The 17,171-nt window shown below is 40.6% G+C and overlaps 2 protein-coding genes across 5 annotated transcripts; one reads left to right on the forward strand and one right to left on the reverse strand.

The window, feature by feature from the left end:
* Positions 1-717: 717 nt before the first annotated feature.
* LOC124275943 (TGF-beta-activated kinase 1 and MAP3K7-binding protein 1-like) lies at positions 718-10,159 on the reverse strand. 3 transcript variants are annotated; one of them, XR_006898388.1, is made up of 8 exons: positions 10,021-10,159; positions 8,488-8,624; positions 7,710-7,863; positions 6,948-7,034; positions 5,795-5,933; positions 4,967-5,192; positions 2,429-4,623; positions 718-2,333 (listed from the first exon to the last, which is right to left on the reverse strand). XR_006898388.1 is itself a non-coding variant. In XM_046711650.1 (7 exons), the coding sequence occupies exons 1-7, from the start codon at positions 10,078-10,080 to the stop codon at positions 3,780-3,782; spliced, it is 1,647 nt and encodes a 548-aa protein (XP_046567606.1). In that variant the 5' UTR covers positions 10,081-10,159; the 3' UTR covers positions 718-3,779. The 3 variants fall into 3 exon arrangements, 1 of the variants encoding a protein (XP_046567606.1); XR_006898387.1 differs by having other exon boundaries at positions 718-2,347; XM_046711650.1 differs by having other exon boundaries at positions 718-4,623.
* A 231-nt stretch (positions 10,160-10,390) lies between these two features.
* On the forward strand, positions 10,391-16,613 carry LOC124275968 (LYR motif-containing protein 1-like). Of its 2 annotated transcripts, none has more exons than XM_046711651.1 (5): positions 10,391-10,472; positions 11,393-11,631; positions 13,916-13,976; positions 14,686-14,717; positions 16,023-16,613. In XM_046711651.1, exons 2-5 carry the CDS (start codon positions 11,479-11,481, stop codon positions 16,137-16,139), a joined length of 363 nt encoding a protein of 120 aa, XP_046567607.1. In that variant the 5' UTR covers positions 10,391-10,472; positions 11,393-11,478; the 3' UTR covers positions 16,140-16,613. The 2 variants fall into 2 exon arrangements, with proteins under 2 accessions (XP_046567607.1, XP_046567608.1); XM_046711652.1 differs by having other exon boundaries at positions 10,421-10,458.
* The last annotated feature ends 558 nt before the right edge of the window (positions 16,614-17,171 follow it).

Here is a 17,171-nt window from a genome sequence, read left to right on the forward strand (position 1 = left end):
GCTATCTTCCACACGCTACCGACGGTCGTCGTGGTGCATGGAGACGTTGTAACGAGACATATCACCCGGAGATGATCCACGCAGCTGAACCCTTGGGTGGTGGCTCAGTGACGGTGTGGGGTTGTGTTTCGTATCGTATGACTCCAAGTTGGATGTCATTACAGTACCTGGGACACTAAGCGGTCAATGTTATCAACAGGAAGTACTGGATACCGTCGTCATGCCAGTTTGACAGCCACCAAATTGCCAGTGGTCCGATATCCATTGATGACAAACTCTATACCTCATCGTCCTTGAGCCCATTTGCAGAAGGCCATCGAAACCTTACTCTGGCCTGCAAGGAGTCCAGATAAAAGGCCCCATCGAACATGTTTTGGACGCCAAGTTCGAGCTAGAAATCCTCCTGTTCAAAATCTGCTGTATTTGGCATTACACTATATCAGCACTGTGTATTCATAGCTTCTGCCATGGGAGCCATGCCACTCACTTATCAGAGGGGTACACAAACTACCTGATCAAGTTTTCAGACGTCCATATTTGTGGAAGCCGCGGTGGCTGACTGACCCGGTTGGGACTCAAACCCCAAAGTGTTAGATTCTGTACCATACTGGCAAAGTGTTATCCGAAATATATCATGTTACCAAATATATCATGTTACCAAATATATCATGTTACCAAATACCAATGATTCCAAGCACAAAACACAAGTCACCAGTTAAGTTCAATGGTGTATATTCTAAATGACATGCTTGATTATATATGTGATAGTTTTTACAAGAAACAAACTGAATCTCAACAATGTCATTTACCTCATACTTAACAGTGTCTATTAAAAATTGCACTTACAAAGAAATGACACTGGAAATAGACTTTACAAGTGATTTACACTATTTACATACATAAAACACACATTAAATCTATATACAAGTTGATTACAGTTACATATCTACACTATATTCTAACACGATGTTAGCACTATCACAGCAGGGACACCCAAAAGGGGCATCACATATTGTCACCGCTTGGGGAAACAAACCAGGTTTTTGGTCTGACAGACAACCACTTGTTCTACTCCCCTACAAAGCAGAGCTGAACAAAGCAGTGAGAGTCTATCTTAATATAATTAGATGTTCTTTCCTCATAGGATACCTCTCTAGGTGGAGATCTCAGGAAACCTCCACAGAAGTTTTTATGAGCCCTCAAAACAGATTCAAAATGAAGGATGTGATGGCTATTTAGCCAATTAGATCTTGGGTTTTATATATGATATGGCTTCTTTCCATGACCACCTCAATTAAGAAATTTATGTTTTACCAGTGAACCCAAACACTGCTCTGATGGTACTAATTTTGATTTGTTTTTATGGAAAGAAGCAAAAGTGTCTAAGATATCCACAATATAATGGTGTGGCTCTTTTCTTTACATTCAGGACTGTCTGTGCAGACGAGACACAGAAACTTGATAAACCCAGAATTCAGCAGCCTTGGCACAAATTGACACAGTTTTCGTGAGGGGTTTTCATATCTCAGAGTGACATCAGAGTAATAGATCGGATTTACTGAGATCTTGACACAGATGACACATCTATACATACAAGGCATTCACCCCAGCCAGCTATTGTTACAGTCAGGTGGAACTTCCACACATGCACATTATAACTTCAAGGCCAAATGGTTTTTTAAGTCATGGTTTACGGTTGTCTGGTTATTCAGGGTAAAAAAACAGGATGAGACATTTGTTTTTCAAAACCTATCTAAACATACTGCTAAATGCACTATGTTCAAGTCAGTCTGGCAGTTACATGAACGTTAATATCTTTAGACAATGTATAAAATTGGTTTTTAGATAATAAAATATATTGTTCATCACTTGCATATGTGTAAACCAATACACATCTACTGTACACGCAGTTACTAAGCTGATGATACGCATACAGCACCACACTAAAGCAGCAGATCTCACACACATCAACTCACAGCAGGAACTCTGGATCTGGTATATGACCAGTAACATACATCATGCTGATTATCTGCCTTACAGCAGTTCATGTGATATGGACAATCGATGCCCCACAATCGATGCTCCACAATCGACTCTCCACAATGGATGTTCCACAATCGACTCTCCACAATGGATGCTCCACAATGGACTCTCCACAATGGATGCTCTACAGTGGACTCTCCACAATGGATGTTCCACAATCGACTCTCCACAATGGATGCTCCACAATGGACTCCACCCACAATGGACTCTCCACAATGGATACTCCACAATGGATGCTCCACAATAGATGCTCTACAATGGACTCTCCACAATGGACTCTCCACAATGGACTCTCCACAATGGACTCTCCACTTGAATGGATGCTCCACAATGGATGCTCCACAATGGACTCTCCACAATGGATGCTCCACAATGGATGCTCCACAATGGACTCTCCACAATGGATGCTCCACAATGGACTCTCCACAACATACATCATGCTGATTATCTGCCTTACAGCAGTGCATGTGATCTGGACACTCTATAGGATACCCCACAATGGAAGCTCCACAACTGACTCTCTACAGTGGACACTCCACAATGGATCCTTAACAATGAATGCTTCAGTCTGGAACATGTAGCAGGATGCTGCCAAAACCTTATACTCATTATGCTGGTGGTTCTACTCTAGTACTGAGGTAAAGCATCGTAACCCACCTTACATGTCATTATTGTGCACACCATTATATTATTTACTGTTTTACTGCCAAAACATCTTAGTACTGACAACAGCATATCCCTGATTGATACCTTCCTGACATGAGACAACCAGGCTGAACGACCTGCTAGCTGGATCCAGTCTCCAGGTCTTGACAGGGTTGCCCGGGTCCAGCTGGATCCAGTCTCCAGGTCTTGACAGGGTTGCACTGGTCCAGCAGGATCCAGTCTCCAGGTTTTGACAGGGTTGCACTGGTCCAGCTGGATCCAGTCTCCAGGTCTTGACAGGGTTGCACTGGTCCAGCAGGATCCAGTCTCCAGGTCTTGACAGGGTTGCACTGGTCCAGCTGGATCCAGTCTCCAGGTCTTGACAGGGTTGCACTGGTCCAGCTGGATCCAGTCTCCAGGTCTTGACAGGGTTGCACTGGTCCAGCTGGATCCAGTCTCCAGGTTTTGACAGGGTTGCACTGGTCCAGCAGGATCCAGTCTCCAGGTCTTGACAGGGTTGCACTCGTCATACAGGCACATGCATTATACCACTGGTCCACTACACAATGAACTGTTCCATTATGCACTGGTCCATCGAACAAATGCCAATAAATATTATTCTGAGCCAAGTTACAGTGACTGGCAGCAAGAAAATCATCCTCAATCATCTAGATTATATCAACTTTCTGTAAACAATAATATCCTGGAGCCATTAGCTACCACTGTTTTTCATTTGATTTGAAATAAGCCACGTCCATATAAAATACATCCATGAGAGAGAGACATTCTCTGCAAGGATGCTGAAAAGTGAAATAACCACTATTTTTCTATTTGCTTATTGACAGCATTTGGTAAATGGGTACAGGGTACTTTTGATAACAGAATGGAGATAAGATAAATGGCATGATCTAGATGGTGGAAAAATGAGAGCGATATTGAAGAAACGTTGATCCATTAAAGTGTTAGAAGTTATGCGGAGTAGTTGTCCAGCAAACCTACTGCTGAAATCCTGATAATTCAGTAGCACTCATCCTAATGATTATCTGTAGTCACACCTTGTTCTCGTTCGTGCACACATCATTCACATCCTCTCAGTCTTCTGGTCCTGTGGCAGTCTCCGATTCCTCGCTGATGGGATCATAGCTGGACTTGGGGTTGACGTCTGCTTCAAAAGATGCTTGCTGGTCACCTGTAAGCCTCTCAATGGCACGGAAGAACTCTGAGAAATCCACATAAGCTTCCACTCTGCCATTCTCATCAAGCTCCAGCTTTGGAGCCTGGTACCTCTGCTGGAAGGGTCGAGCGTCACCGGAGCTCTGCGTGGAGTTTGTGCTGGTACCGGTGCTGGTCCTCGTGCCCATGGTGGTCTCCGTGGTGAGGTACTGACTGCCAGGGTTGTTGGTAGGGGTGAGGGGCTGGGAGTCACTATAGCTGCCCACGGAGAGGTTGGAGTGGGAGTAGTTGCTGTTGGAGGGACTAATTGGGCTGGGGATGTTCAGACTCGGGACAGCTGCAGGGGGCGGGGAGTTGAAGAAAGAGGGCAGAGAGACAGGCACAGGGTTGTATCGTGTTGCTGCAGTTGGACTTTCAACTCCATTACGTAAAGGCTGGTGAAAGTTTCGTACTAACAGTGTGATATCATCTCTCTTTTGGCATAGCTGTTTCCTGTAGCCTTGTGCTGTCATGTATGTGTCATGGTGTATACGGACAACTTTGTCAACAACAGCCTGCGCCACACCGTTCAGTGTGGACTGGTTCCCGAACTCCTGGAGAACCATGTAGGTGATCTCCACATTCACCTTCTCTGTGCCCGTGGCATCCTGCAAGGCCTGGTAAAGCCCATCAGACATGATGATGAGGAAGCTGGTGTTGCCAGTCAGGGGCACGCCTCCCTCCAGGTGGGGCTCAGCTATCACAGGCTCACTTGTTGCATTACTGAAAACAAAACAATAATTAGGTCAGGAATTTGTGTGATTCAGTGTGAGTTTTTATTTTCTTTATAAAACCACACATACTTTTGTATTCCAGGTATATGCTGAAGGCCTGTATATAATCAAGTCAGGATCTGACAATTCAGTCACTGATATAAAGACCCACATTGTCTGGATTTGAACAGAAAGACATGAACAAAAACACAGAGACTCCGTCATGGCAACTTTTACTAATAATATTTATAAATATAAATTTATAAATATTTTAGCTACTTATGTTTTCACCACCAACTCTAATTTCTTGGCCAAACACATTAGAAACCAACTGATAGGAAATGTTTTCCAACCGTAGAATATCGATGTCCTTGTAACCGCCCTTCACATGGTAGTCACCAATACAGCGCGTGTTGTCAGAGTTCCCAATCTTCCGGAGCTGTTTCAGACGTTCCACATCCAGACCAAGTTTGGTGAGACGGCGTTGCTCCGATTCATCATTCAGGGTGTGGTCGTACGTGAGTTGATTGACACGGACACGGTTGTCCTCCTTCACCACAAGCAGAACTCGTGAGTCACCTGAACATAGAAGTGAGTGCTTTCTTGAATGACTCCACTCTGAGAAGAAGTCAAATGATTTTTCACTCACATAGTGATGTGCATGTTTGTGTCAGTCTGGGCTTAGCCAAGTTATATACTTGCAGCAAACTCAGATACTATGGTTTAACATGGATACTCCACTCAGGCACATTATTGAGCATGGAAGCTTCACTCTGAAGGTATATTGTCTTCAAGATGGACCGTCCTTGTTTTAAAGGTTTAATACCGGGTGCCAGGCAGGGTATCAACTGGGACCATCTTGTAATATATTTTGGTTTGAAGTAACCAGGGGATCAAACCACTGCCCTATCCACTACATCATGGAAGGTGTTCGCACCACTTTGAACAGTATTTCACTTACAGCTCAGAGTCTCAGTTTAACGTAACAGGTCTTAGCCTTTTCCTCGTGAAACCTAATTGTTTTGCACATCATGCTGCGAAATGGAGGATTTATAAAGGTGAGCAATGAGAACAGACCTCACAATACAAGACTGAAACACTCAAGTAACTATATGAGACTATATATATATTAATGAAGATGAACAACTGAACAGTGAGAAAAAAAAACAGACTTCACCTACCAACATTAGCCACATACAGCTTTTCATTGTAGATAAGCACAACAGACGCAGTTGTCCCCCCTGCTATTTCCAAATCCAACTGCTGAAGCTTGTTCACAATGTCGGGATACTTTGTGAAGGCATCGTACTGGGTGATGCCCTGAAGACAGACAGATACATAAAGGCAACAAGTCACCAACACATTCGACATTCAATAACACAGCTTCATCGTGACAGACAACACAGATAATGTGCAAAGAAACAGTGAGTTATCGCACACAATGCGTGACATGTCTACAAGTATGTCATTGTACACAGACAATGTGTGATAACACTTTATACATATGACTAGCACCACAGACAATGTGTGATAACACTTTATACATATGACTACCACCACAGACAATGTGTGATAACACTTTATACATATGACTACCACCACAGACAATGTGTGATAACACTTTATACATATGACTACCACCACAGACAATGTGTGATAACACTTTATACATATGACTACCACCACAGACAATGTGTGATAACACTTTATACATATGACTAGCACCACAGACAATGTGTGATAACACTTTATACATATGACTACCACCACAGACAATGTGTGATAACACTTTATACATATGACTACCACCACAGACAATGTGTGATAACACTTTATACATATGACTAGCACCACAGACCACATATGACTACCACCACAGACAATGTGTGATAACACTTTATACATATGACTACCACCACAGACAATGTGTGATAACACTTTATACATATGACTACCACCACAGACAATGTGTGACTTTATACATACAGACAATGTGTGATAACACTTTATACATATGACTACCACCACAGACAATGTGTGATAACACTTTATACATATGACTACCACCACAGACAATGTGTGATAACACTTTATACATATGACTACCACCACAGACAATGTGTGATAACACTTTATACATTATACGACTAGGATCACAGACAATGTGTGATAACACTTTATACATATGACTAGGATCACAGACAATGTGTGATAACACTTTATACATATGACTACCACCACAGACAATGTGTGATAACACTTTATACATATGACTAGAACCACAGACAATGTGTGATAACACTTTATACATATGACTAGCACCAAGTCACTTACATCGGGCATTTCCAGCATACAGTTTGTTCTTTGAGCAAGTAGATCATCAATAGTTTCAAAATACCCCTTCTCCACAGCATGGAAGGCCTGTAAGCACAAATACCATTGTCATGAGCATGTAGATTTAATAAGTCGATAGAGTACACAACAAATTCCACATTCCAAGTGGTGCTACATTATTGTTACCCAAGTCAATGACTCAGTGTGCACACCATTCTCAACTCCCTGAGAAGTTACCTCCTATAACTCAGATACACACACAGTGAGGACATATAGGGTGCAGAAAATAAACACAGCTTGTAATGGTTCGCCACTGTAACCACATTGATTTTCACAGGACAACTGAGCTATTCATATATGGTCAAACTGTAGCATTCAAAGAGGATGACTGAGTCCAGATATAAACCATTGATACAAGGTGCACTTTGGAGGCTGAACAGTGTTGAAGGAAAGAGATGCCCTGTCCTTTATTGTTTAACTATTGCAAACAAACTCATTATTAAGATACATTACATCTCAACCTACTATGATAATATGTTCTCTCTTATCGTCAGATTACACATCATATATTTTCAAATGGTCATGATTTTATCATAAAATCATTATCATTTATCATGTCCATCAAGATTTATCTCACTATAACAAGCAAGGGAAAAGTCTAGACACTGGTAAATACTCGTATGATGGCATTTTTAGGAGAAGGTTTGACATTTACAAATTTGTCTTTAGTATGCAATTAAGGGGGGTTAAACTAAGTCAAACCTGGCGCAAAACCCCTAAGATGGCTTCATCAGATGTCTTGTTGTTAAGCTGCCCAAACAACAGCTCTGCTGGCATCCGCTGAGCAGCAAAGTTAGCAGCCTTGCTTCCACTGTGGCCATCAAACATGCCATACAGAAAACAGCCATCAAAAGGTCTGCAAAGACAAATGCAGTTTTGAGTTGCAACAGAAACACATCTGATGGATGAAAATCATGCTGACAGCAGACAACAGAAACATAGAGAAGATGTCTAAGACTGAGCCCTACTGGAAAACTTCGATGTTTTGGAGTTGCCAAGAACATTTTGTCTCCCTTTGTCTCTCTCAGCGAAATCAACAACTTCTTCCACACCACCACATTCCACATTGTCAAAGTATTACATGAAAAAAACACCTCAAAGTACAGGATAAAAACATGAAACAAAAATAATGTATGGCCATTTTGACTTTTTCTATGGTCATTTTGACTTTTTGGTATGGCCATTTGACTAGGGGTTGTGGCCATTTTGAATTTTTTGTGTGGCCATTTTGACTAGGGTCAGTGTGGCCATTTTGACCTGTTCCCTCCTCAACTCCTATACGATGACAGATTAACATAACATGCTTTGTGAATTTCCGTTTTATTAAAACATATCTTTCACTATAGTATGCTCTGAGGACACTGCCATTTTACGCTGCTATTAATTATGATTGTCTTACTTGGATTCCCATCTAAAAAATAACACACATCAGCAATTATAAAAATATACATGATACAGATAACATTGATGAGATACAAACCTAAAATGGAAGCTCTTGTCTTCAAACTCATGTTCCTCTCGTCGGTGGCCATCATCTCTGTAAATCTGGTTGGTGGAGAAACCAACACCAGACAGATAGCACACTGGCAGGTCATCTGTCCAGCTCAGAGCGTGACCCTGAAAAAAGGGGCATAACCATGATACCAGGAAGAGTTACAGCTAATATTGAGATTCGAAGATCATTTACCATGCACACAGTGGATTAACTTTTAATACGTCAATGACTTGATGTTATCATGTTTACGATGAAATATATGGAAAAAAACTCCACATTATAGTCCGGGCTCATTTTAAGGAATTTAAACCTACTTGCACCCAGTGCAACCTTAGGTAATAACTTTTTTGCACCAGACAAAAATGTGTTTGTATGGTCACATGTAATCCTGGTGAACATACACATTCTTCCAAGACATGCGTCCAAATCAATAGCAACACTAACATCCTCTTCTTGTGGCCTACATATTGTCTAAAATGGCTAACTATCTTTACAGTTTTGTAAATAATACAATAAGCGCTATCCTTATTTCAGGATATATAAACACTGTATCATGATATCATGAAATTATTAAAATGCACTTGGTGCAAGATGGTGCATAAATATGAGGTACTTGCCACTAGTTTGTTATCAATTTGGCCTTTCAGGTTCATATTATTTGGCTTACAAAATGTTTTTCCTAAGTTTAACATGTGTAGTTGATTTTAACTTCCTGATTAACTTACTGTCATGCCCTAAATGCTATTAATCATACAGTTCAATCATTCTTGGACACCAGACAAATGGGTGGGTATGATGGTGTTGCCTGACAATTTACTTCTTTGCATATAGGCCAAAACATGTCTGTTGTTAAGGACTTTACACGTTCATGGGACTATATATCCAGGTTTATTCGGAATTGATCAAGTCACAATATTGTTATTTATACTAGTAATTTAGCATAATATAATCATCCATGATTATTGATAAGAAGTCTTTGTCATACATTTCACTGAATTTTGGATTACATCAAGTACAATAACAATGAATGTTTATATTCTCTCCATGATTCTGTGGGTGATTTTAACTTTAACAATGCACTCAGGAGAAACTTGAATAACACCCTTTTAAATACTGTTTTGTCATCAAACCATTTTTCCTTAGGATCAATTTGTTTTGGGATACACGATTTTGGAAATAAGCAAACGGGAGCAATTAATTACACATGTACGCTAACTTCTTAACATCCCAGCATTTGATACTCTAAAACACCCGCCCCTCCCTAAACAGTTAGGCCAACTATACAGATGTAAGTACAGGGCAGTCGTTACAATTAAACATGCCATGAGTGACAACACATCCCCTTAGCTATTGAACAAACATGTAGCACATATAACATTTCGCACACTATTCAAAGCACGGGTCATTGCAACATTTGCATCCCCCAAATTCTTGCAGAGGAAAGAGGATAATACTCGCTGTCAAGGTGCATCAGGCTTCAGATCAAAAATGGGATTTGAAGCCTGTGGCAATACGCACCTGCATTCCTAGTCTAGGTGGGTGTCCTACCGACCCATTTGTTAATCTCCCGTCGCTCATGACTTCGGGAACAGGCCGATAAACACCTACAAAAAAAGTTTTGGAAAACCCCAACCAATGTTTTCCGGAAGTTGGAACCCGGAAGTATACCTAGCAGTCAGCGTAAAGTATGAAAAGAAGGACTAGGTTCGCAGTCACAGAGTTACCATGACACATATCCACAGCATTGTCTTTACAATAATATTATCACAAATAAATTATAAATATATTAGATTATATAAAGTCATATTCTATAGATTTAGGCCTTAGATATACAATGAAAGAATACATAAGCTATTTATTCATAGTTCGTTTGAGATCTTGCATTCCATGTTTTTGTATTAAACCCGGATTGTAAACTTCCGGACGAGAAGTGTTCACATGTGAGAGGCATGAGAGGTGAAGACTCACTGGTATAAACTGAGATATTAGCTTGTAACCGCGTTATATTTTATTTCCCTTACAATATTGCTCAGATTAAATCCTATTTAGCCTTCAGAGGTGTAGTATTGTCGCCTCACCTAAATAACACAAAAGACTAGATCTATATAGGACTAGGAGTCAAAGCAGCTTCAAGACAATGTTCAAGTCACTTAGTCAGCTGATGAATATGTAAGAAAATTAGAGCATGGAAAAAACGAAATATTATTACTAGGTTTACATACATAATGATAACCAATTCCAACTCTGTAGTTAAAATGACGCTAGCCCCCATTGACTACTATAGTATAGATACAGCACATACCATATATGATTATGAACTGACATATATATATTATGTATATTATTCATGTACAGTTTTGGGGAAATGATCTTCTGTGTAGTGTTGCATCCATCAGGCGTGCCTGAACCCTAAGATCATGGGTTCAAATCCCAGTTCCCCCTGATCATGTTTTTGTTACATGCCCACGCTTCTAAGGTTTCAAGCACAGTGATAAACGATAACACCTGTGTCACTTTAGGCTTTCTTCCCTCATCAAGTGTGGCAAGATGTGATGTGACAGAAAACATGTCCAAAGAGTTATACAAAACGTTTCCAGTTATACCCATAACATCTTGGTAATGCCAGAAATGCCTCCCTGTACCATGCTATGCTAGGTTAAGGTTCTGGTTCCATATCATAGTTGGTCAAGGTGTCTTATTTCAACAGTGTGATACACTTGTATGCCATTTTCATTCCATAGCCCAGCACGGTCATGACAGTGTATCAGAATATTCATAGATGCTGACAAGTAAAAGGATGAGACTTGTGTTAAGAATATTTACTCTTTGGTCCATATTATTTTATTGTATTTGTAAACTCATTTATGTTGTTTAATGATTCCATTTGCAGGTTACTTGTAAATCAGTGGGACCTTCAGTTTAATCAGCACATATTTATCATCGGAGATCTGTAATGTTTTACCCAAGTTGATTGTGATGACCACCAGAGGGCATGTGTTGGCGCTGTATCGACAGATCCTGCGACTGTCTAGAACCTGGGAGTCACAGTCAGGAGTTGCTGCGGAAACCCAAACAGAGAGAGACTACATCAGGACTGAAGCAAGGCTGCTGTTTAGGAAGAACAAGACTGTAAGTGTCTGGTTGAGGATAAGATATGCATAAAACACATGCTTGTTCAGCAATTGCAAAGACCACTGGGGCTTGTAACACTAAAAACTGCCATCAAGGTATATACTGTCACTGACGGGGGTCTTAGTACTATATGGGGCGGTGGGGTAGCCTAGTGGTTAAAGCGTCGGCTCGTCACGCCGAGGACCCGGGTTCGAATCCCCACATGGGTACATTGTGTGAAGCCCATTTCTGGTGTCCCCCACCGTGATGTTGCTGGAATATTGCTAAAAGCGGCGTAAAACCAAACTCACTCACTCACTTAGTACTATATAAAGGATCATTGTATATAGTACTAAGAGGTGAGGTGAAATTGGGTTTAACGTCGTGCTTGAGAATATTTTGCTCATATGACGACGTGCATGCGTGCGTGTGTATGTGTATGTGCGGCTGCTTGTACTAGCCCAGACTTAAGCTGGTTTTATAGTGCTAGCCCACTGAGATACCATGCCGCAGTGTAGCATGAATACCCCACTCAGACACATTATACTGACTCCCGAGCTGACCAGTCCTTGTTGTACCCATTAATGCTGAACGCCAGGCAGGAACCAACAAGTACCATATTTTAATGTCTTTTGGTATGACGCGGTCGGGGATCGAACCCGCGACCTCCCGCTCTCCGGGCGGACGCTCTAACCACTACACCACGGAGGCGGTCTATAGTACTAAGACCCCGTCAGTGACAGTATATACCTTGATGGCAGTTTTTAGCGTTACAAGCCCCTGTGGCAAAGACAAGGTCAATATATATGTTCTGTATCTTTATTTCAGCTCTTAATAAGGCCACAGGCCTATAGTACATTACAATATGAAATATACGATCAGACATAGTATAAAAATATAAATAGAATTGTAAAAGCTCATCCAGCTAGATATCAGACTCATATTTTGGAATTATGTTAAATCTGTACATGGAGGCATGATAAATGAACATAGCTAAATCTTTCAGAATATATATGTTAATATTCATTATCATAGGAAGCACATGAAACAATTAACAAATTGATACTATGTGTGCCACTTTCATGCTAATAAGTGTCCCAGGTGGGCCACTGATTTTAGTGTTGTCTTCCTTACTTTGCCAGGATCTGCCGATTCAGTTCAAAGTTCCTGATTGAGCTGATTCTAAATACCATACCAGTGCTTGTGGGTGTAGTCAGTGGGACACACCAATGACACTGTGGTGTGTGGTTGACATGCCATAGTGTTGAAATGCACAATGCCATTTTAGAAAGTGGTCAAATGTAATATATGTTATATTTGGGATTACACTTGCTCAGTAAAGTACAGATTCTAGTACTTTTTGGTGTTGAGTCCCATCCGGGATTCGAACCCACACCCTCAGAGTCAGGCACCTAATCGCAATCCTAATTGGCACAGCTCCCACTGAGAAAATCCCAAATATAACATATGTTACATTTGACCACTTTCTAAAATGGATTGTGCATTTCATAGCTTTCGGCCGTGGGAGCCTTGCCAATTAACACTTATCAGAGGGGTACACAAAGTCCTCAGTCTAGACTACCAGATGTCCAACTTCCATTTTTGTGGAAGCCGCGGTGGCTGAGCAGTCTAGGTGTCTGACTTTGTGTGCTGGCGATTAGGTGCCTGATTCTGAGGGTGTGGGTTCGAATCCCAGATGGGACTCAACCCCCCCACTGAGAAAGTGTAATCCCAAATATAACATGTTACATAGTGTTGCTCAACTTTATGAAGGTTGTTCACTGACCACCTCATAACTTGACCCCAGAGTTGACTCTTGAGAACTCAAGTTTAGGATTGGTCCCCTGGAACCAGGCTTGTTGTACAGTATGATTGCATGCCATTGTGCCCTGTTGGTGTGGATCATTGCCTTGTTCTCAACACACTTGTTTATGAATGCAAAATGTCATTTAGAAAGTGGACACACTGCATGATTGTTACAAGCCATGTCAAATACAATAATGTAATATTGCTGAGCAACATATAGCTCACAAAATGTACAAAATGACATTAGCCATATTAACCAGTCAAACTGAATTATAAACAAGTTGTGCCATGATGGAGGTATTTTGTGTATGTCTTCCTCGTTTCGTTTTGAGATGGTTTGGAGAACCGGACTAACGAGTACAGACTCCTCATTATGATGTGTTTTCTTGTCAAAAGTTCTGACATGATATCTGTGAGGATGGATTGTCGCTGCCTCATGTCCTTACTGTCCCCAAATGACCTGGCCTATTGACCATAAGTGTGTCTGTTCAAACAGGTGACAGATGAAAAAGAAATAAACGAATTTGTGCGAGAAGCGGAGACAAGGATAGAACTAGGTGGGTATTGATTACTCCATGGTCTACATAACTTTAAACTCTTGTAACATGTAAGAACTACAAGTAATATTCCCCAAATCAACTGATTCTTCAGTGAGTGAGTTTAGTTTACGCCAATTTTAGCAATATTCAAGCAATATCTCGGTTGGGGACACCAGAAATGGGCTTCACACATTGTAGTATTTGTACCCATGTGGGGAATCAAACACAGATCTTCGGCGTGGTGAACACTTTAACCACTTGGCTATCACGCCGCCCTGATTCTTCTTCTGGGTACATGCTTTAGAATTAAGATCATGTAATCATGAATCAATTTCATTATATGCAAATTAAGTTATATGTCATATAGCCGGAATATTCATGAGTGCAGAAATAAAAAATAAACCCAGTGCTGCAGTGGCTTGTGGTCCCAAGCAGTATGCAACAAACAGGCAACTCTGGTAGCTGAGATAGACATTGAGGGAACTTTATTGCCCATACATTGTAGAGCATTGGTCCTGCCCCAGATATATTGAAAATGTTCCTGCTTAGGCTAGGGACTTACTTTAATATGCATGTTTTGATATCATTCTGGTGATTCTGGCACAGGGCAGTACCCAAGGTTTCTCTCCCTAATTAGAATCAGGGGTGGAATACGTCCCCAGTTTTGTTTGAGGACAAACTATGTTATTGCAGGACTTTCAGCGACATCTGTTTGTGTATGTTTCAGCTCTTCACTACAGGGTTCCCTATCCACGTCCAGTAAGTACTAGTGTTGGGAATTGGTTAAAATCTCATAATTGATGATTGGTTCATTACAACCGATCAATCATCGAAAATAATTGGTTAGCGTCATTTATGAAATGTGTTAATGCACAAAAATAAGGAAAAAAACATGTAGTTCTTTGTGGGGGTTTGGCAAAATTTCACATCTTTAAAGGATGACTAGTATGGAGGAACATAAATTTCTTAGAGTCTTTAAGATAAATTCAATCATGACTGGGAACGAGCTTGTAGTGCTTATGAAATGTAACAGACAAAACCAACCTAGTGAAAAATACTGTTAATAAAAACAAGTGCTCTAGAATTGTTTGTGTTCGATTATGAGAAAACATGATTGCTTGGTCGTTTAGTCACTGCGACCAATCTTCGATTATTTCAATTAATCGGACCACCACTAGTAAGTACATCACACAAGCTGCTTGGATTCTGGAATACAGCATGTCCCATGCAACCTATGAGGCAAATTAGAGGATTGTTATCACTCTCAGTGACTTGCTTGATTGTCATTTGTACCAGGACAGTGTGGATCGTTATTCATGATGTCGGTAACAGGATTGTCTGGTTCCGACTCAATCATTTACAGGCCAGTCATATAGCTGGAATATGGCTGTGTACAGCATTAAACCACAAACTAGCAAACACAGTGCAAGGAAATGTCTCCAGCCAAAGGTGGTCAACAAGTATTCAGTGGAATACATCAAAAGATAAAATACATGTTCCATTAATTTGTATTTATGTAAAAGATTTCAAAGAAAAATTATCTCACAGTATCTAGTCTTTCCTTAGTAAGTGAACCTCTGTGTGTGCTGTTATCCAATTACATTGTGATGATGGTAGAGTGTGTCAAATGGCAGAAGACTCATGCTTATTTGACAGCCCATCCAAAAATAGGGTAGGTAGCCTGGAGCAAATATCACACCAGTGCATTGATCTCATCAATTTACCGGTAATTTAATTGTGATGTAAAGTTGGAATGACATCTCACTACAAACATTTTCTTTGAATTGCTTGTCATTAAGCATTTATCCAAAGGGGAGTGTAAATTGATTATAGTAAAAGGAAATTATTAGACTGGCATGTGTGTCATGCTGATTTTATGACACTCAGGTTTTAGTTCTAAGTATATACATGTACATGCAGAAAATATTTGAATGGCAATGCTGACAGCAACTATTGGTAAGTGTCTGTCTTTGTTGACGTTTTAACATCTGACAAGTCATCAAGGTGAGCTACAGTAGCATGGCACTTTTTTCAGAGATGTAATAGTGTTTTGTGGGATTACAGGTGAACATTCCCCAACAGACATTACCGCCACGTGGGGCAAGGATGAGGGCACAGAAACGGCAGATAGAGCAGTCCAAACCCATCTACCTTAAGTCATACAAGGACACCAAGGACTAGGTGTCTGATGGCCTGGAATGGTAGCAGTGTTACTTAGTCAAGATACCAAGATCTGTGTGTTGAAATTCTTCTTCTCACAATCAGGATGTAGTGTTCCCATCTTTGGATTTTTCAGCTCCAGCATGTCACTTGGCTTTGTTTGTTGTGAAAGGAATATATGGCCCTTTTAGGTTAGCGTTATTGTCTCTGACAAGTGTATTAGTTGCTGTCTGATGCTGGTATCTAATCCCACAAGAACGTGTGAGTTATGTGAAGTCCAGATGGTGGGAGGCCACATTATCTTGTGTGTGAGCCTCTCTACTCCATCCTCCCAAGTGTTCAGGACATCAAGGAAGATACAGTTTTGTATTGTAATACCTTACTAGATGTTACTAGATGGTCAGCAGACACACACAGGGTTCTCTTTCGAGACAACTGCCATGTGGACACATCACATACCTAGAATTCATGTGTGAAATAAACAGGATAAACCTGTGATGACTTCTGTAATTCTCTGAATACAAAGAAATACCAGGAAGATACCTGCCTGCATCTTACAGTTTTGGCTTTTTTTAATCTCTGAGGTGAGTTTTGTCATGGGGACAGTCTGTTTTAAAGAGAAACAGGGTTTCTTATTTGTTGAGGTATCACTCATCCTAATATGGTAAGACTCTTTGACTGGTTTTATGGCTGTGAGTAGTAGACTTATAACATTGTTCATGCTATCAACCGCTGTGTGGCCCAGCCTCAATTATGTACAGGTCTGATAAAGTGTGAGTGCATGGACTTATGTTAAAGTGGAACCCTGTGGAGTCATGTACACATGGATATGATTTTGGTTTTCAGTTAGATATGATGTAGTACACATGATGAGAACAAAGTTATGAGCCAGCTTCATAATACATTGTATGTCCATTACCATACTTGGGTACAGAAGTGGCTACAAACTTAATTTAGAAAATGGGTTTTCAAAAGGGAAACCACAGAATTCATTAATCTTAAAAATGTTATCAACAGAGCTGGGTAGAACCAAAATGCCAAAAAGTGTTTTTG

Source organism: Haliotis rubra, unplaced genomic scaffold (genome assembly GCF_003918875.1).
Source record: "Haliotis rubra isolate DU_JTF1 unplaced genomic scaffold, ASM391887v1 Scf105, whole genome shotgun sequence".
In the NCBI taxonomy this organism is placed as follows: Eukaryota; Metazoa; Mollusca; class Gastropoda; order Lepetellida; family Haliotidae; genus Haliotis; species Haliotis rubra.